The sequence below is a fragment of the Cetorhinus maximus genome, chromosome 9 (genome assembly GCF_964194155.1).
Source record: "Cetorhinus maximus chromosome 9, sCetMax3.hap1.1, whole genome shotgun sequence".
NCBI classification, from domain to species: Eukaryota; Metazoa; Chordata; class Chondrichthyes; order Lamniformes; family Cetorhinidae; genus Cetorhinus; species Cetorhinus maximus.
This window is the reverse complement of record NC_135887.1, coordinates 87,615,391-87,637,472: the sequence shown is the minus strand read 5'-3', so window position 1 is coordinate 87,637,472 and position 22,082 is coordinate 87,615,391. Positions and strand designations below refer to the sequence as shown.

Here is a 22,082-nt window from a genome sequence, read left to right as displayed (position 1 = left end):
AATCCAGGGACTTCTCATTATTGTGCTAAGATGAGTCACCATTTGTTACCTGGCCCAGTACAGTGGCCAAACATAGCTGCAGTCAGCATCTGTGATATTCAAAGTTTTAAACATAAATTTCAAAGATTGTCTTTGTTTTTGTTGTACTTAAGTTGAACTGATGCTGTGATATGGTTTGACACAGGCTATGAGACAGAAATGTCCATTCAATGTCAGGCCAGCAGAGATTGAATCAGAGGGTCACAGGAGAGAATAATCACCTCCAATCTCCCACACGAAATTGCAACTGTGCAATCCATGGCCAGTGTTAGAAGGACAATGGCAGTATTATACCAAAATAACTGCAATCTGGAACATTCAGAAAATTAAACCTTTGGGAATCTGGAGATCCTTGCAGTCTTCAGAACAGACAACAACTGTTGAACATGGCCTCAGTTATTTTCTCAAAAAAAATTCTCCCTCTATTTCTTCTTCTAAAAAATGTATTAATATGCTAGGGATACAATATCATTGGACATTCTTCATGAGAGAGTCTGGACAGATACTGCATGTCAGGAGGCTATTTCTTCTTCAATGACATCCTAATAGAGGTCCATCCTGTGCTCACCTGACATCTACATATTGCACTTTACAGTAAAGGTCAATGAACAATGATCAGAAATAGAACCATAGCTAATTTCCCCCCTCCCAGGACTGCAAGGATTAATCAACATCCCACTTGTTGTCCCGGTTAAGATTGTTGAACTGAGCAGGGACTTGAGATCCAACTTGGGACTCTGTTTGAGACATCTGGCAGTTCCTTTATTCACTGGAACATCCAAGTTGTTTCTGTACATCATTTTGTTCCTGTTGCCTTTTTTAAATGTTCTTCAAAGTGAGACATTAGAATTGAAAATTAAGTTTTGCTTAACTTATTTCACCCAATGTGAGCATTGTTGTATATTTGATATATCTCAAACTAGTACCATCTGCATTGCTCAAAGTGTACAATAGGTTTATTTACAGCACTTCTAAAATATCTCTGCAATACAAAATTTCTGCACTATGTTTACCCCAGCTCTAGCTTCTAGCAGCTTCTGTGGTGCCTGTTTTCACACCCAGGCTTAACCAATCAAGCACAGTGAGCATAGGTCAGTTACCAGACTCAGTGAAACTTGGAACAATTGAACATGATAAGCATCAAGCATTGTCATGACAAGCACATGGGTTCCATCCAGAGTAAAGCTCTCTCTACATTGTCCCATAAAGCACTTGCACATCAGGTACATGGTACAGCCTTGGCTCAGTGGTAACACTCCCAAGAGTAAGAAAGTCAAGGAGTCAAGCCCTATTCCAGAGATTTGAGCACAAAATCTAGGCTGGTACCTTAGTGTAGTACTGAGGGAGGGCTGCATTGTTGGGGGTGTTGTTGTTTGGATGGCACATTAAGCAGAGTCCCCACCCACCCCGTCCTTAATGAGTTTACGAGATCCTAGGGCAATATTTGAAAATAAAAAAAAGCAGGACAGTTATCCTGAAGCTCTGGCCAATATTTATCCTCAACCAACAGTTATCTAATTATTTATTTCATTGTTGTTTGTGGAGCCTTCCTATGGACAAATTAGCTCCTGCATTTTCCTATAATAGGATAGTGAATATATTCAAAAGTACTTCACTAGCTGTGAAGCCCTTTGAGATGTCTTCAGGAAGTGAAAAATGCCACACAAAGACAAGTTCTTTCTTTATATAGCAAGATGCAGGAGAAAGTTCCGTCTATAATGTTATATAAAGCACTCCCAAATCAAGTACTGTTTGGGTCTGATGCAACATAAAGTTCCTTTATATCAACAACACTGCTCAGTGTCAATCTCAAAAAGACAGTCACATTTCATTCAATTCCCATGCCAGCCATACTATAGCTTCTGATTCAGTTTGTTAATTTAGTGTGGCATTGGAAACTGTTGAGCTCAATGCTTTACACTTAATCAGGAGAAAATGAAATGAAAGTTCTGATGAAGGGTCATCAACCTGAAACATTAACTCTGTCTCTCTCCACAGATATTGCCTGAGTTGAGTATTTCAAGCACTTTGTTTTCATTTTAAGTTTCCAGCATCTGCAGTATTTTGCTTTTATTCAAGATTACCAATATGAATTGATACTATCTCAGCATCTCTCAAAACTAGCTCTCAAACACAACCACTCCACCAATACCAGAAAAAGGTACTTATAAATCAAAAGTATTTCTACAGCTTCAATGGTTAGCTGGCAAATGCTCTGCTCATTGCATTACTCAGACAAAGCCAAACCCTGCCTTCACATGATGCCTGCACAAACACGCATTTCACAAAAGTCATTGGATAGCAATCATAAGCAGGAACTCTGGTTGATTTTCCTCTCCCGAATGCAGGCGCACTGAAGCCAGTTTCAGTAGTTCTACTGGTACCCCTCCCTGGTTCAGATCAGCAGACACCATAAAAGAGTAATCAAACCTAGGTCCTTCTGTCCTACAAGTCAAGTTAGTTGCCTTTAGCAACTGAGGGATCAGGGGAGCCACAGCTGTGAACTTATTCAACAACGTACTTTATAAGCTTGTCACACTGGCTTCATATGCACATCAGGGCATTTTTCTGGGTATGCAGGCTAGCAGGTTTTAAACAGCCAGCATCCTCGACAACAAACAAGGATTGGCACAACCATGCTTGGGATATGAACCAAAGTGTCACATTTTGACAACCTGTGTCACAGCAGCAAGTGCATGCAAATAAAAGCCGAGGTTTACCAAAAATACTTTTTCCATGAAAATAGTGTCTCTTTAAGAATGTTTATGGTTAGGAAAAATTGCAGAGTTTCTCAATATTATATCAAACCACAGCTATGTTAACCTCACAGGGTGCAATCTAAATAATAGCACTCAGTAAGAGAAAGATCCAGACCTACAGTTAAAATTAAGCCAATGCAGGAGCAGTCTGATGGTTCAGTTAGTAAATGCACTACTTGGTGCATTTCAAAGACCAGAAGGCTCCAAATTTGATCTGAGGCCTGTGCTCAAGGAGCTGATCTCAGCCAGGTCAACAGCAAGACTACAACAAGCCTCAGCAACTCTGGGCTAGAAAGGGGAAAATTGCCTCTCCTAATTACTATGGTGGCCCATTCTGTGAAATGTAGTGGTATGATGAAGACAAAATTAGCTCAACTGTGATGCTTCCACAGCCAAATAATCTGCTACCCTCACTGCCTAGACTCAAACACCAAGAATGGCCTCTAGCCCATGATGAAACTGTACCCAAGCAACAATTGCTACCTCCAGGAAAAACTGGGGGAAAGATTTTTTTTAAAATTACATCTCCAATGTCACTGTTAAAATGCAAAAGTGCAAAGGCTGGACATCCTCTGAAAAGTAAAGATTTCTCCTCCTGATTTAAACATGGGACAGAGAGAAGGAATCACAATTAGACAGTGCTATTAACAGACCACAAGAAAATTATTCTGTTGACACGCGTGTCTCCCTTAGTGCCTCTTTCTCTGCAACTTCAAATTGCTATCAATGTGTCTCTGTTTAGGGATCAGCTTCAACGGCTGAATGTCCCTTTCTCGTTCTTGACTTTTAAAAAAAATGTTCTTGTGCTTTCTATTTCGTCTCTGTGAGGCTCTGTCTTTCACAAATCAAGGAATATATTAAGAGCTCCTCCTTAGAAGTCACAAATCAACATTAATTTATACTTTCACTGTATTACAGAGTCTGAAGCACATCATTAAACAACAGTTTACAATCATTGCCAGAGTTGCTTTAGGATTTGCAGCCGACTTAATACGTCAACACGGATATAGTACTGGAGCCCGGTTTCTCATCCCACATACTTCCAGCTCGCTCACTACCCTCGAAACCTCCCCTCCCCAGTACATTTTCTTTTCAGAGACACCACTAGGTCTGCATTCGAACGGGTGACGGCAGAAGCTTCCCAGCAGCTAACACAGGAAAGAAGCTGTAACTCAACAGGGTTCAGACTTACCGTTTCCACATACTAGCGAGGGCCACCCCCCCTCATTCCTCCACACCTAACTGTCCAATGCTACGGTTTGCAGCTGCGGCTCCATTACACAGGCAAGCGAAGGGCTAAGCTGCCAGTTTCCAGTACTGAGACACTGGAGGAAGGAAGCTGCTAACCCCCCACCCCCCTCCCAGACCAGCAGCTCCACTCTGTTCTCGGGATTCTCTCTCCGCTTCACCGCATTCTACTACACTGGGCACGCACAGGAACAGCTCAGCAACCTAGACTCAACATCACATGATCACATGCAGCTCGCTCACTCACTCAATCTTTTTGAATAAGGGAAACATGTGACCCTCCCTCCGGCATCTTATGAACAAATAGGCAGACAAGGAGCTCCGGCTGACAGAAAGCAAAGGAAGAAAACATCTGACCGAAAACTGCTTGCTTTCACTCAAAATATCTGGGAGAGTAGCTTCCCTTTCCAAACAAAACTGACACCCACAACCGGCCTGAATAATAGGAGCTGCATGGCTCCAGAGCTTCAGACTTTTTTTTTATTCATTCACGGGATGTGGGCTTCGCTGGCTGGGCCAGCATTTATTGCCCATCCCCTAGTTGCCCTTGAGAAGGTGGTGGTGAGCTGCCTTCTTGAATCGCTGGAGTCCATGTGGTGTAGGTACACCCACAGTGCTGTTAGGAAGGGAGTTCCAGGATTTTGACCCAGTGACAGTGAAGGAACAGCGATATATTTCCATAGCAGGATGGTGAGTGACTTGGAGGGGAACTTCCAGGTGGTGGTGTTCCCATCTATCTGCTGCCCTTGTCCTTCTAGTTGGTAGTGGTCGTGGGTTTGGAAGGTGCTGTCGAAGGAGCCTTGGTGAATTCCTGCAGTGCATCTTGTAGATGGTACACACTGCTGCTACTGTGCATCAGTGGTGGAGGGAGTGAATGTTTGTGGATGTGCTGCCAATCAAGCAGACTGCTTTGTCCTGGATGTGTCAAGCTTCTTGAGCATTGTGGGAACTGCACTCATCCAGGCAAGTGGGGAGTATTCCATCACACTCCTGACTTGTGCCTTGTAGATGGTGGACAGGCTTTTGGGTGTCAGGAGGTGAGTTACTCATCGCACGATTCTTAGCCTCTGACCTGCTCTTGTAGCCACAGTATTTATATGGCTAGTCCAGTTCAGTTTCTGGTCAATGGTAACTCCCAGGATGTTGATAGTTGTGGATTCAGTGATGGTAATGCCATTGAACATCAAGAGGTGAGAGTTGGATTCTCTCTTGTTGGAGATGGTCATTGCCTGACACTTGTGTGGTGTGAATGTTACTTGCCACTTGTCAGCCCAAGCCTGGATATTGTCTAGGTCTTGCTGCATTTGGACATGGACTTTACTGAACTCTAAACCCATCAACAATTTCCAACTTGTGAAACAGTTTGTCTGCAGACATTTGGCAGCTAATCAACTCACACCAGAGAAATAAACTAAAATGCAAACAATCCAAACTTGTCATTTTAATTGAAAGGTCAGAAGTGTCTCATTCTAAGACTGAGCCATGTTTTGCCTCTCTGAAGGCACTGCTGCTTGTTGGTGTATAAAGCTGCACAGGCACTGGTTCACCCTCCAGTCCATTCTTCATGTGATCAGAGAGCTTTGCTGCATTATCCAGCTGGGGCTGGATCCTGTTCTGTCCCAACATCCACATCCTTCCAGCCAGGATAATGATTAGGAACAGAGTACCTTGCCTGATTTTCCTAATGCAGGGGCTCAGAGACCAACTGTAGCACCCATACTGCTACTCCAGTTGATGCAGCCCAGAATGGGACTCGATCCCCAAGCTCATGTAACTGAGTATACACCAAAACATCAGGGTAGCTGATGAAAGTGAGCGATTTGCTGCGTTCTACTGCATATGGTCTTACATACACTAACACAAACCTTACTAGAAATAGTGCAAGGGGTCACAAAGTAAAAGCTGAAAGTGCAGAATTTCTGTCAATGCCAGGACACTGCCTACACAAGGGAACCCATTTCTCCATGTGTGATGGTGATGAACATTTTGCTGTCAGGCAGTGGGCACCTGCATGTTGATACTCTGGGTTCCAGGACAGCCGGAACATTTGTGATGCCATTTATGTGAGGCACACTCACCTCTTGTCAGCACATAGCAATAACCAGAGCCAAATCCCAGCATAAAACACTGCCATCCATGGATTTTAATAAGCACTGGCAATGAATAAGAAAAATCTCTTATAGGTAATGTTTCAGCTATTGGTCAGTTGGTAGAACTCTCAGAAGGTTGAGGGTTCAAGTCCCACTTCAGAAACTTGAGCACAAAAATCTCCCAAGCCAACATGCCCACAGCATTGAGACGCTAATCACCAAAACCAGCTCTGCTGGGAGGGACATGTCATTCATATTCCTGAAACCAGACTCCCAAAGTAAATGCTCTATTTGGAATTCAGTTGTGGCAGCAGACTACCAGAAGGACAGTGGAAACACTTTAGGGATGTCATTGGAGTCCCTGGTCTATGACTGACCAAAATGGAGAAGGTTTATTCGGGAAGGCACCGACCACATCGAGAGACTATGTCAGGAACGTGCAGAGGCAAAGTTGAGGCAATAGAGAGAGCACACAAACCTCCAAACAACTCATCTACCCAACTCTTCATCACCACCTGCCCTGCATGTGACAGAGTCTGCAGATTGCACATTGAACTTATCAGCCATCTCAGTGCCCATCGAACCGGAGTGGAAGCAAATCATCCTCAATCCCAAGGGACTGCCTAAGAAGAAGAATCTGTGGGAGCTTGCTGTGTATATGTTGGCTGTTGTGTTTCCTTCAATACAACATTGACTACATTTCAGAGGTACATAACTGCCTGTAAAGTGCTTTGGGACATCCTGAGGTTATTAAAGGCGCTTTATAAATGCACATTTTTCTTTCTTTTTCCCACCATTTTATACACTAGTACTTCATTTAGTCCTTTTAGCACATTGCCCACACACAATATTGAGGGTAGTCATTTACCTAACTTGATCAACTCTATCCAGGGTACAGGAATACTTACAATCCCCCTTTTCATCATCCAACTGTACCTTGAGTGAATCTAATATTTGCAGCTGCATTTACTACCCAAAGTTAATTCCCAATGTTAATCACTGTATGAAGTTCTTCATTATATTAGACATATATTATCCCGTGATCTGTTTTTGCTCACATTCCCTTATTCCAGTGAATTAACTGACTTTATCCATATTGATCAATATCTTGTATACTTCTTGGGAAATCTCTCTCAGAATCAAAATGCCATCCAGTGCAGGATCCCATTTAATGGTATAAAATAGAAAAGTCACTAAACCTAGAATGGATTTTCTGAACTTTCCCCAGAAGCTGGGATAAACAAGCTAAGGTTACTAGGTTACAGGCTGATACCTACAAAATCTTCCGCATTCTGATTGTCCCACATTGTGATAACATTGAGCTCTGCTGTATGTTCCACACAGAAGGACATGGAAACACTACCAGCTCACAGGCCCTCTCCATATTTGTAAATCACCAACCTGATTTCTCAAGGGTACAAACTGGTGAAAGTTGCAGTCTGTGGACAGGATAGGACATGCCCGGAAAAGTTCAGCCTCTGGCACTCTCCGTTCCCACAAACTGCGAGTTAAAGCTGATGCACATGCATGGGAAAAGAAAGCGATTCTGATAGTCCAGGTCTTGACAGCAAGGCTGCAATTAATTTTTTGAACAAATTCAAAAAGTCCGAAACAAGTTGCATCACCCTTAAGAGAATATCAGTGACTCCTCCTGCCGGCAATGTTTTGTTGACCACACCTCCAGTGACATTAATCCAGTTCCCTCACGTAGTCAGGCTTAATAACTGCTTCCAACCAATACTGACTGTACACACCACTGATTTTGCTGCAGTTCCCTTGCAGTATGCTGCATTAGTTAGTCATAATTCTTTATAATACAGTAAAAAAATTGAGAGTTCAGTTGTCCATTGAATCACCTGATGTGGTGCTGAACCACATGGACCAAGAAGGTCCCAGGCTCATTACCCAGTTGGTGTTCAGTTTGTTGATCTTAGCAGTCAGGGCAATGCACTTAGCTTCAGAGCCCTAGGCTTTAGTCGATTAAAGTTAGATAGGATTCCTGTTCCTCCAATCACTCCTGCTGGGAAGTGAATGTCTGAGGGCCTTGATCTCAGATCTCCTGAGGATTAATTAATATTGGCACGCAGTGCTCAGATTCACACAATCCACATTTGGAAACCACAAGGTGTCTACGTATTCTGAAGTGGAGGGGAGAAAATTAATCAGGTTGAAGTGAGGTTATGAGGAGATTGTCTACTGCAATCAGGAGTAAGAAATAAACTTTGACAACCCCAAAAAAAACAGCGGAAAACCATGACTGTCATTTGATACAAAGATCTTTCATAGCCAATCATAAAGCGCTAAATATTACTCATTAGGAATCTAAGTAGAAGCAACATTCTAATGTCGCCTTAAACTTGCCTTTAAAGGGATTGTAAGCACATCAGTGTTAGAGATTAGCCTCGAGTTCCTGCACTCAGGCAAGGAGTTACCCAAGACCGGTAGCAGAAACAGAATCCAGCAGTCTAGAAATCTGAGTGCCTCCACATTCTTGAAGGAAGAGATCCATAAGTAAAAGCTCTGGGTATTTCTGCCCGCTATGCCTGTAAACATGGACAGCTCAGTGGAACTTGGGGAAGGTATGATGGAGGAGGCAATTTTCAGCAACTAAGCATTGACCCCAGGAATCCTGAGGGAAGTCCAAAATCCATTCCTTGCTGTGGAAAAATGGGATAATGTAATAAACTGATGTTTGTTATTTAAAGTGGAGCCTGTGTGACATCATTCTGAAATTCCGCCGCAGGCCTCTCTTTTGCATTTGGTCTGAGGCCTGGTTTGATATCAAAGGCCTGAATGGTGCCAGAGCTTTGCACAGAAGCAACATAAATAATTTTATGATTTTAAATAATAAACTTTGCAGTTTAATTTACTCCCATTCCCCTTGCTGGGGTTTGGTTCCATAGGTGCTAGCTACCCTCTGATACCTCAGAGATTCTGCATATGTAAAGCTATACAGTGAGTGTCAGCAGATACATAGCTATGCATGACAATCAAGTCCAAATTCTGTCTTCAAAGTCCACACACTTTTTTCAAAGGGGACTCTGAATAAGGATCAGCAACAAGATCCCAAGCTGATTGCTTTCCTTTTTGGCCAGGCCACCAAACTCAACAAATTCAACCTCTGTTGAAATTAACTAAATCAGCACAGAATAGGAATTGAACCAGAGATTTTCTATTCTGTGTGGCTCAGTTACACATGGTACGGTTAACTCACTAAACTATCAGTAGAGCCCTTCTTTCAGTTGCTAACTATAAAAGAGACACCGTCTGGGCAGAGTGTTAAGAGAGCCTGATACAAGCGTGATAAAGACCTTAGTTGAAAAAGACTTTGAACAAACTTAGTCAGCATGCATAAACTTGCAACACCGCCACCCAGACTTCGACCGGAGTCACTGGGTGCACCGTTAGAACATTTTAGACCCTGATAAACACATTACAAAGTTACAAAGCTGGAACGTCCGATAATGTACCCAAACCAAAAACTGAGGCAAGATTAATTCCCCTCTCCTACTGCAACAAGGGTGTAACATAATGAGCAGTTTACCACCAGTTCAAAGCTTTAATCATACAAAGCAATAATGCCTCAGAATGGAGATTGAAAGGATATTGTGAGAATAAAAAATACAAATACTAAATGAATGAGCTATGGCGAAATATTTGAAAAGCTTAAACTATACAATATATAAAGACGACCATTAAAGGGAAAGGGACTCTTACTATATTAAGTGATACAAAGAAATTAACGTGCCACAATATCACTTCAAAGTAAATCAGATAAGGACTATAATACATACATTTCAATTAGTGAAGAACTGTTTAAAACAGAAATCTTAAATTTTAAAATCGTGGAATTTCCAACCTAACAGCTCTTTACCACACAGGCTACAGTTCAAGAAGGCGGATCACCACCATCTTCTCAAGGGGAATTAAATAAATACTTTAAAAAATTCTTCATGAGGACAAGGAATAGTCAGAGCAGTCTCTCAGATAAGGTAGTAAAGACAGAACTGAATGCTACAAAGTGGAGAGCTAATGTAACAGTAGGGTGACCTCTGATGGGCATAATGCCCTTTTATACCCTTGGGCTAAAAATTCATTAAGGCCCTTTTTCAGGTGTAGGGATCACACTCTGCCATCTTCCCACGTTCCCATTGAGACAGGCAGAATGCAAACTTCGTGCTACCTCCTCATTTACTATTGTAGCGTTAGCCTGAATGGGAGCCATGCTGCTGGCTGCCTGGGCACTCTGCAAGGGGCTGAGCAGCATGTGCTGATAGCATGTGATGCAGGTAACCTGCTCCACCTAAAGGTAGAAAATACTGGAATACTCAGCAGGTCAGGCAGCATCGGGAGAGAAAGAGAATTAGTGTTTCAGCTCAATAACCTCTCATCAGAACAAGGTCATCAGACTGAAACATAAACTATGTTTTTCTCTCCACTGATCCTGCCTGACCAGCTGAGTATTTCCAGCATTTTTCAATTTTATTTCAGATTTCGGACGGCTGCGGTATTTTCATTCTCACAATCGATGTTGTGTGGGGGCCTGGAGGTTGTTCTAATTGGACGAGCTAACATCAGCTGAATGGTTTTCCTCATTCATATTCATTTTGGACCATGGAAGGTCTTAGAGAAAAACTCAATCTGTCTTCATCTGGCAACCACATGTGCACTTTCCAGCAGGGCTTACAGGATGATGATCAGTAGCAGGGACTGGCTGATTCTTTTGCCCTTCTTTGCCCAGGAGTGCTGATGATGGTTGACATGCCACCAACATTGCCTCAGGTGAGTTCAGATAACTCAACATCGGCCAGGAATCAAATGTGGATCCATCCAATTGATGTATCTCAATATCACATAAGTCAATCCTTTTAACCGTACAACCATTAAGGAACTGAACCAGCAGAGAAAGCACAGGAACGGAAAACAACTCAAATGATGTTAACTCCAGTTATCTTCTTCATACCATTTAGAATGTAGCAATTATCAGATAACATTTCTCCTTTAAAGTTGATCTTTCATGATCTTATGTTTACTGTGACTTTACACTTCAGAGTAATGCTCAGAACACAAAGGACTCTGAACAAGCTTTCTATTTGCAAGAGAGCAGATTAGGATATCTGAAAAGAACTTGCCGTTCACTGTATATGATGTTTATATTGGCTGCAGACCAAAGCTCAGTGAATGATGGCAAGTTAACCCATTTGTTTGAATAAGAACAAATCAGCATTGGTCAAGGTGAATTTGGGGCCATTCACCTATTGTGAAGTGCAATTGTACAATCTCAGTGGAAATGATAATCATACACCTCAAAATTTATATAGAATGTATTTTTTTAAATCTTCTCCTCATCTGGTGCTAGATTTCAGAGGCCAGGGAACAGATTGTACCTCTCCTCCCTTGTTTGGAAGGGCATAAAACTGCATTGCTACTACCCTATAGTCAAATTATACTGCACTCTACATTCAGGGTGTATTTCCCCTAATAATCAGCTAAGCAAGCATCACACACCATGTTCCTCTGGCCCTAAAGCTCAGGGGGCATGGTGCATTGCATTCTGTCTAATGGATAACCTAGGAGGCAACACACCTTAACCTACAGTTTACTGCACACATCCCAAGTTTTGGGTCTGCTTTAGGTATTCTTTTGCAATGTGGAATGGTCTAATGCATGGAATGGTGAGGCAATTAGTGTAGATACATTTAACAAGAAGCTGGATAAGTATATGTGGGAGAATTTAATGGAAGGATATGCTATTAGGGAAGATGAAATAGATTGGGAGAAGGCTCATTTAGTGTATAAACACTGGCTGAATGTGGCTTGCTTCTGCAGTGTAAAATTTTACGTAATTCTATATAATAAGGAGCCCAGGTGTCTTGCACTCAGCACTGTGCTAATACTGCCCAATATCTAATCATAAAAATAGCATAATTCAATGTGTAACAATAGTACCTCCTTGTGATCTGAGTGGTACTTGTGTCTTTCATGCATGCCCTTCTCCAGCTTTTGGTCTGAAACACTTTGTGAAAACATAGCCAGCTATATTCCATTAAACTGCTTTACTTCAGAGAGCAGGTGAACACTGTAATAGTCAAGGAAAATTCCACTTAACTTAATCTCATCATCTCTCTCCTTAAAAATGGGGAAAAATAATAAACCTCACATCCTGCCCCTATTGTGAGCTGACTAAATTATTTTTGCTATTACCATTCTTTCTAAATTGCTCCAACTGCAAAAACTGCCCTTTATTTTTGCCCCCAGCTCTGGGCCCTTGAGCTACACCAAATAGTCTCTTGTTTAAAACCCGATTCCATGACCCTTTCTTATGTGCTCCCAGCAGGGAAGGGCTGTGGTGCAGACTTCCTCCCTGGTCCGTTATTCATCAGTAGGCTTATCAATAAACCCAGCTACACTATTTCTCCACCTAGTGGTTTAGGTTTGGGTTTGTAAAGAATTTTGGAATAAATAATGAGCTGTGACATCCCACAAACTGGCCCATCTGGATTTGATGCATATACGTTCAATGCCCGAAGCAGTTTTTTTTACATCCTTACAAATTTACTTTGTTTTAAACACTTAAATATAAACTACCTACGCCCAAAGCTCTGGAATTCCCTGCCTAAACCTCTCTACCTCTCTCTCCTCTTTTAATATGCTCGTTTAAAATGCTACCTCTTTGACCACAAGTCTTTGGATCACAAGTCCTAATGTCACCTTTTAAGGCTCAGTGTTGTCATGACCATGGATCCTACCCCTGAATTACTTATGGACATACTGAACTTTAAAGTGAGACATGTGTTTTTTTTTAAAAAGGACATACGAGCAAAAGCTGACTGACTGTAAGGTAACCATTTGCTGGAAAATTCCTATGTGGAGTACTTGACCAACTAGTTCAGAGAGAACAGAATGTTGCACCTAAAAGGTGTGACACGGCCTACTTCAGACAGAGGCACTTCAAAGGAAAAGATACAATGCAAACTGAACTGTAATCTCCTGTGGCTGCGGAGATAATGGAAAATGATTACCATCTCAGTTGAAACCACCCGTTGAGCTATACCCCAGACTGTGAACATAAACTGAGTTGAAAAGAAAACAGATCTGGGCAAAAGACAAGTTTGTTTTTCCTTTCCAAGAATACACAAAGAAAGGGTTTTTTAAAAAGCCAATCGCAATCCTAGTTCTGTGTGCTAGTCTGGTGTTCGGTTCTGGTGTGCTGTGAAGGTCACAGCTGAAGAACACCAACTGGGCATCCATGCGCTTGCAGGTAAAAAGGATTCTCTTTCTGATTGCTGGAAGCAAGTCACAAGTCAGCCAAGCCACAGTCGAAAAGGTAACAGGACAATTCCTTTCGGCTAACCTGTAGAACTGAGAATCTCCAAACTAACCACTCAACCGCCAAAGTCAGCACTACCAGAATCACCCCAACGTAACAGCCACAAAACTTCACCATATGGTGAGGCGATGGCATAATGGTATTTTCACTGAACTAGTATTCCAGAGACCCAGGATAATGCTCTGGGGACCCATGTTCGAATCCTGCCATTGCAGATGGTGAAATTCTAATTAAATGAAAATAATCTGGAATTAAAAGTCTGATGATGACCATGAAACCATTGCCAATTGTCATAAAAACCCATCTGGTTCACTAATGTCCTTTGGGAAAGGAATCTGCTGTCCCTACCTACTCTGGCCTACATGTGACTCCAGGCCCACAGCAATGTGGTTGACTCTTAAATGCCCCCTGAACAAGGGCAATTAGGGATGGGCAATAAATGCTGGCCTAGCCAGAGACGCCCACATCCCATGAACGAATAAATAAAAACAAACTCTTCACAGACGAGCCAAAGGACTGATTTGTATATCTTCTTAACTTTTATTTCTCATTTCTAATCTGTGTGTATGTGTATTGCATTTTTATTATTTTTTTCTTGCATTTAGTAACTAATAAACTCGCTCTTTGACTCAAGACAGCCTGGTTAAATTGGCTCCTTTTAAAACATAAATACATTTGGACTGGGAAAAGGTATCCATAAGGGAAGGGATCCTTTTTAAGTTAATCTTGTTGCGACCAACCGAGGAGGTTGAATAAAGAAAGGGCGTCAGTTCATCCCTCCTCACCCGGGGAGTGTAACAATTTGGAGTACCTCATCCAGGATCATACTGGGGGACCTCACCCGGGGACTGGTTGTAACAGTATCAAATTTTGCTTGATAGTCTTGAGATGTTTCACTGTGTTAAAAGCACTATATAAATGCAATTTGATGCTGTTGTTGTAAAACAGTCCCAAAACCCTTTCTGTTAAGAAATAATTATTAAAAATCTCAAAACCTGGTAAGTGCATTTGCATAAACCTACAGCTCAGAATGTATTTACCTGCTACAATGCCCCTAAACAGAACAGGGTGCATCACATACTGCAATCCCCTCAAACCACACCTCAGAAAGCATTGCATTTCCCAAAACCTACAGCTCAGGCTGCATGATTTACCTCACTCTTCCTCAGAGAAAGTCGCACATTGTCAATCTTTACTCATCATCTCTATTTTTTCCCTAGGTGTGCAAATTTGTACCTATAACTGATGAATGATACCAAAGTATGTTAAAACCATCAGTTCGTGGTGCAGTGAGTTAGACACATGCCTTTCATCTCTGGGGAGCTGGTGTCAGGTCCAACACTGATGGCCTAAAAGTCTCTCCTGTCTGCTGCCTCCAAGATTCATATAATAAGCAAACTTGGACATTCTCAATGCAGTGCCTAAAGGAATGGGAGCAACTGTATAAAATTGCCAATCTCACTCATCAGGGCTGATAATACGATGGGTTGAGTACCTGGCATGCCTCAGCGCATTGATGCCTGGAAAATCGGACATGCTTACTTATGAAAAGCCATATATTAAGTACACGACCTTTATTGCAATATGCAGCATTTTGTAATATGCAGCATTTTGTAATAAACGTGGAGTATTTGAACAGTTCCACAGTTATGTATTTCCCAATTTAAATGGGCATTAAATGAGAGGTTTTTAAAAAAAATCAGGCTACTTCTTCTAACCTTTTCCCCTTCTGCCCCACCTGCCCTGCATACTTGGTGTCTCCTCATGCTCCTTGCCCATTTCAACTATCTCCCACCTCGTGCCAGGAAAGTGCCTGAAGCACACTGAAAGGCAGCCAATCATGCAGCCCTGATGTTTGTGGCATATTGAGAGCAATGGACATTGAGCGGCAGAAATGATGCAAGTAGACAGACATCAAACGTTAACTGATTTCTTCTCTGCCGATGCTGCCAGACCTGCTGAGTTTTTCCAGGTAATTCTGTTTTTGTTTTGGATTTCCAGCATCCGCAGTAGCTTTTAGCTTTTTGTTTTTATCACTTTATCTTGCAAGCTGTTCAATGTTAGCAACTCAACCACTTTTATTGGAGGAGGGGTGTGTGAGGAGCGGCAGGTAGAAAAGCATAGAGGGAGTTTGACATTGCATCTAACTGATTTTTGATAGCTAGATGCTAACATGAAGTTTCTGAAATGATGGGCTGGATTGTCATCCTTTGGCAAGGAGCAGGAGTTGGGAAATTTCCCGGCTCAGCATGCCTACCTTGGGAGGATTGTCTGAGAGCCCAGTCATCCATTAGTCTGTTGAACAGCTGCCCCCAAGGGAAAACATTGCTTGATCGACATCTTTCTCACTTAGATGTATTCCTCAATTGCTTAATGTTTATTTACACAGGATAAAGAGGTGTCAAGTGCTTGCAGTTTCTGCTATTGATACTTTAAAGGATTGGTTAATTGACACTTTTATAGGGCTGTGGTAAAATTAGTTTTTCTAAGAAAGTTATGAATGAATGACTGGTTTTTAAAAGCTTTTTCACACCTGACATTTTAACTATAGGGTTCATCAGTTCTGGACAGTGTATATCGGGTAAATGGGCATTGACGTGCCACAGGTTGGCATGGAAGGCGAGGGGCCATGGGGAGTAGGAGGAGAGGCATGGATTGGCATGGGGGGGCATGGGTAAAGTATTTTGAGCTTATGTTTCAAAAGGTTCCCTCACCCAGACTATGGTTCACAATGCCACTGAGGGGCTGTGAACCACAATTCATTGAAAAGCTGACCCAACCCCATAAAAATTGTGGAGAGCTAGGAGATGTCTATCCCCACAATACAGCCAGCCAGGTTGGGAGTGCAGGGCGCAGGCATGTGACCCACCCTGCCTACACCCTTGTCCTGTGCTGATGAAAATTGGGGGGTGTGGGGGTGCAGGAATGGGGCTGGGAATCCGGGAATTGGCTCCCGGAAGCCATTTTTAAAGGTCTGCTGAGTCACCCCAACTCCACAAAAGTCCAGCCCAAAAAGTGTTCAATTCTCCAGACTAACTCCATTCACCAAGGTGAATGCAAATAAAAGATCAAATCCCATTTGCTCTTGACTTTAACACGTGCAATGAAATAGTAAAACATGGTACATTTTCTATTCTTTGTCACTGACTCAATTCAAAGAATATGTCAGACAATCTTGCTTCCTCTTCTGGCCTTTTGTTTGCTGGAAGAGCGGAGATGATTGATATCAACCTTGTAAACCATCAGCTTATAATTATGCATCACATCTGTTTTTTTCTAATTTGAATAACTTGGGTGAATTTAATTGCACACAGGTCAGTTTTTGCTTGCAACCTCAGTGTCAGTGCTGTTGGTGGGCATTTGGTCACTTCACTGATAGGAAGACAACTTTTGCCCTGTCCATAAACCCATTGCTCTTATAAAGGGAGTACAGAGCAACTGAGTTGCTCTCATTACAAAACTCTGGGATCTCACTATAGTCAGGATTACTGGCTGGTACCATATATCAAACCCAAAAGCCATTGGAAGCAAATATTTGGTGCAATGACCAAAAACTTGGTCAAAGAGGTAAGTTTTAAAGAGGGTCTTAAAAGAGGAAAGCAAGGTAGAGGTGTTGAGGGGATAGGGGTAATTCCAGAGATTAGGGCTAGGCAGCTGAAGACATGGCCATGAATGATGAAGTGATTAAAATCGTTCACAGCAGAGGTGGAATAGGGTCTGATTGTGGCTAGGGCTGGAGCAGAATCAGGGTAGGAATAGAATAGAATGGAGGTAGCTTAGAGGGCTGAGATCGTGGCTTGAGTGCAGATGATTACTTTGCCACAGGTGAAAATTCATCAAAAATCTTAAATTAACGTCTCTATATCATAAAACATCACTCATATGTTAACACTAAGGGCAGAATTTTACACTTGGCATGTCGGGTGCACCCGGAATGTAAAATGACGCGCGATAGCGTTGGCCCTGCATCCCGACGTCATCGCGAACTCGCGTGATATTTCGTTCAGCAGGTGAACGCCCCCCGATAATTGAAAGGCCTATTAAGGCCATTAAGGACCTAATTAACCTGAATTTTACACTGCCCATCCAACCTTACACTTGGCGGGCAGGCAAAAAGGCCAAGCGGGCTTTATGTTTTTTAGGAAACCTCATCCACAAGCGGGATGAGGTTTTCTAAAGCTAATACAAATTAAATAAAAACTTTCCTTTGAAATTAAAAACATGTCCCATCTCATGTGACGCAGTTACATGAGAGAGCATGTTTCATTGAATTTTTATTGTGTTTAATAATTTTTTCAAAAAGCACTTCAATCTCCCTGGGGCAGCTTCATGCCTCAGGGAGATTGAAGCACTCTTTCGCATGCATGCACAAACTGCGCGCCAGGCCCGCTCTCCCTCCTCCCCCAACCGCACAGGTAGCGCTCTACTGCTCACGATCCACGCAGGGCAAGACTGAACTGGCCCACCCACGTGAAATCGCAGTGCGGAGCCAATCGCGGGCGCCGGTCAGCTCCGCGACCAACCCTGCCAGCTCCCGCCCGACGACTGGAAAATCGTGGTCCAGGTGTCTAAACATGGGTTTTGAACAGATCACTGATCAGTTTACATTTTGAAAGTCATTCTGTGCAAACGTTTTGTGATGCAATTTGGTGATTTGGGGCTTCCTTTGGATTATGGAAAACCCTTGCATTAATCAGACTCTGGTCTGAAAATACTGCAATGTGTAAGAATTAATTAGACTGTTCCCCTTCTCCCGCCTCTGTATCTCTTCCACAATCTATCCTACCTGAAGATGGTCAAGTTCTCTTCAATGTGTAGCACTGTGCAAGATTCCAGAAACCTGGTACCTTCTGGGCAGAGGTCCATACAACTGCCGAGAGACTCTAGCTGACTGTAAGGGGTAGAGGAGGTACAAACTCTGCTTCCCCTGTCACGGCCAAGTCCTGATTCATTCTCTGGGAGGCGGATGCAGCTGCATTTACCTCATATCCATGTTTATGAGACCTCCCACAGTGTGAACTCTTCATGATCCAGGCTCCATCTTACCGAACCTAACTCTCTCTCTCTATGTCTTCTTCTCCCACATAACAAGGCAATCAAAATCTTGCGCAGCAAAAAAAAAACTTGGAAGCTTCTTTGGAAGTTAGTTGGTAAGTTGAGAGTAAATAACAGACATAAGCTGCTCATATTCTTAGTGAACTCAGCTGTAGGTTTTTACTGATGTACACTGCCAGACAATCTGACCCTTGGCCAGGCACACACACACTGTAATAAGAAACCATTTTCATTAAGTTATTGCCCTGTAATAATTAACTCCAGACTTCAATGGCTGAGCAGTGAAGCACTCTCAAGAAATGGGAAAGAGCAGGAAGAAAATAAAGAGGAAAAAAACCCTCAAGACTACAGCAAAGCTCAAATCCAGAGATTTAGGATACAAGTTTGTTTGAAGTTAAGTGTATACCTCACTGTCAGAGATGGCTAGGCTACAAAGGAAGGTTTCTCATTGGCTGGCCAATGAGAGCAGGAAATAGTGCAACGACTGGCCATTCCCAAGACCCAAGTGTTATGGTCCTTGCCAGACCCCAGGACGTGGGGGGAGATCCAGTTAGGGATCAAAAGGTTTTGTTTAAAGTAGATAAAGTTTGAGAGTCAGATGCTCACTAAGTGAATAAAGCCAAAAGATTCCATGGGTTTTAAACAAACTTTACTAGACAAGTTCAGAAAGTTAAAACAATTTACAATATCTATCTTATACTCTTATATTAAGGGCAAGTATGAGGTACATGTGAATTAACAGGCGAACTGCAGTCAGACACACCACACTACATAATAGCTGACAAATGCAAACAAAAGTTTCCACGGATTCCTCAACAATCCACCCAGACATTTGTCACATTGTGAGCCAATCGATCTTACTGAAACTTTATCTTTCTCACAAGGGTTTCCAGTCTCCACATCTGAAGATCTCGCCTTAGAGCTCTCTTCAAAAGTCGTTCCCACTCAGACAGCTTCAACAATGACCCATCTCATAGGGTTTCAATCTTGCCTTCCGAGATTTTTTCCCCCGGATTTCCAAGTACACTCAAGCTTCATCTTCCACACACAATTTCAGATGTTTGGCTGTGCCAAGCAGAATACCACTACTCCAAGAGGGGTACCTTTGCCCCAATAGCCTTCAGTACGGAGTCCCCAAACTTTGGCTGCCTTCTCAGATCTTCAGGGTTCCTCTAGTGCCTACTTCGCTTAAATTCTGCTCCATGTGGCTCTTTCTTGAATTCAGAGCTTATTGCTCTGCTCCTTTCTTTAACTTCACTTAAGGGACCTACTCCTGTCCTCTGGCTTTTATCCCTAGTCTTGGATTGCCTTTTGGGACCTCTCCCTGTCCGCCTCCCATATCCTGCTCCCTTGGGACACATTTTTACAAGAAAATGGTACTCTGTTGCAGGTCATTTGACCTGTCCCTTTGCGCTGTTTTCTCTCTCTCTTGTCTGCGCAGGCATGCAGAGCCAGTCCTCGGCCAAAAGAACATAAAATCAGCTGCATGGGGATTACTGAATCACAATATTAGACCTCAACCTTTAAATATTTGAGGTCCCCACCTACCTGTAGATCTCAATGCTCCCAAAAACCCACCAGTCAAATTGGTGGGAGAGAGATGTGGGAGTGCAGTGCACCTGGCCGCCTCTTTAACTTCCCCCTGCCAAGAGTACATCCATTCCTGCCATATGAGCAAGCTTAAAAATCAAGGCTATTATCTCTGAAGCATACAAAGTCTGTGCTGTTAACTGACTTCAGTTGGAACTGCTAAATTTAGTCTAGAACACTTGGATTACAGGCAAGTTGAAGCCAATCAGGGTTCCTGCTCTCGATCAGCATCCTGTGAATCTACTGAAGACGGATTTTGGGCTGGATTTTCGTGGAGGAGGCGGAAGGTTAGGTCAGGAAACTTCCTGATACAGCAGGCCCACCTCCTTTAAAAAAGACCCCTGCCTGGGATATTTATGTTCCAGGGAGGTGGGGGCAGGATAGAGTTGGGCCCATCACTTCCAGAGGTAGGCCCAAGGTAACAACAGAGGTGGGCGGATGGCTAGGGCAGCAGTCTGGAAGGCCCACTTCTATTTACTGGGACATTGATGAATGTCGGGCCCTCAAATCCTCACTCCTCAACCCCCCCTCACCATATGCCTCCTACATTCCCCCTCCATGCCCCCATGTCTCCTGTGCCACCTCCATGCCCTCCATTCTCCCATGCCTCCATTCCCCCTCCATGCTCCCTCATATTTGCCATGTCCCCTCATGCCCTCTATGCTCCCTCATATTCCCCATGCCCACTTCATAATCCCCAGGTATTGTCCATAGCCACTCATCCAGTATCCATTATGTGCAGACCTTAGAGCCGCGTGAACATGAAAAAAAAAATTTCTTGCAATCTAATACAGCTCTGACTTGACACTGAAAAGACTCATAAAACCCATTCAAAAATAAGAATCCTCTCAAGCGGTCAATCTGTTGTAAAAAACAAACAAACATATATTTCACTAACCACATCAAAGACAGATAATCCTTTAATAGCCTCTTAAAATTTTAAATCAAAATCTGAACATAGCACCCTGCTGAGGCAAGTGATTTTTTTCCTTCTAAAACTCAGCCAATCATTTATTATTGGCTCAGCTATGATAACAATTCCTGGAAAATGTAAATAATAGAGTCTATTGAAACGTTAAAACTTTTTCCCCTTTTTTTCCTAAGCTATACCAGATGTCCTATCAATCAAAGCATCCCAGAGCAGGTGGGGGCTTTTATTTTTTCTGAAAGCTGCAGAAATTTTTTTCTTTCATTTTAAAAGGACACTGGGAACATAAATCACTTTTATGAATCATAGGGGATCCGCAGTCCCAAATGAACAAAAAAAAAACAGTGACCTGTTCCTGGAATTCTTTCATTGGCAGGCTTTGAAACACACACAAAAAAAATGTGCTTTCAGTTTCAAAAGTTGGATGCTGCATTGTAAGTTAGATATGTTTACCTAAAAATCCCAATCACTACAGGTAAACATATCTAACTTACAATGCAGCATCTAACTTTTGAAACTGAAAGCACATTTTTTTTTGTACGTGTTTCAAAGCCTGCCAATGAAAGAATTCCAGGAACAGGTCACTTTTTTTTTTGTTCATTTGGGACTGCGGGTCCCCTATGATTCATGCCTCCTCTGCGAGGCCGTGAACCAGGTCTTCTTCCTGAATGGGCCTGACTCCACTAAAACTGCAGGGAGTTTTAAATTTCCCATTCCCTCAATGGAGCAGGCAAGGGTAGGAACGCTGCGTGTAGGTGGAATATCTGCCCCCTTATCCTGTAACAGTGAAAATTGCCGGAAATGGGAATGGGGGCGGAAATCCCAGAATCAGGTCCCACCCACCATTTTTAAAGAGCTCCTGAGTTAACCTGACTTGGTGAAAATCTGGGCCAGTGTGTCAACACTGGGCAAGATTAAGATGGGCCTCCATTTCTTTACTGTTGAATAGCCCGACAAGGCTCACATATGAATTAAGGCCATTTGAGCGAGGAATTGTGGAGTGACAATTGTCCAGGGCAGGAATCAGCATCTTCAGGAGGAGG

The 22,082-nt window shown here is 42.7% G+C and overlaps 1 protein-coding gene across 4 annotated transcripts in view; it reads right to left on the bottom strand.

The window, feature by feature from the left end:
• rab3il1 (RAB3A interacting protein (rabin3)-like 1) overlaps window positions 1-18,347 on the bottom strand; it is a 70,990-nt gene extending 52,643 nt beyond the window's left edge. For 2 of the 4 annotated variants that reach the window (XM_078549043.1, XM_078549044.1), the window contains exon 1: window positions 18,253-18,347. In XM_078549043.1, coding sequence (XP_078405169.1) covers window positions 18,253-18,332 — 80 coding nt within the window. In that variant the 5' untranslated portion in view covers window positions 18,333-18,347. Of the gene's footprint in view, window positions 1-3,990; window positions 4,272-7,537; window positions 7,717-18,252 lie in introns of those variants that run through there. The other 2 variants (XM_078549046.1, XM_078549045.1) reach the window with 2 other exon arrangements.
• Between the last annotated feature and the right edge of the window lie 3,735 nt (window positions 18,348-22,082).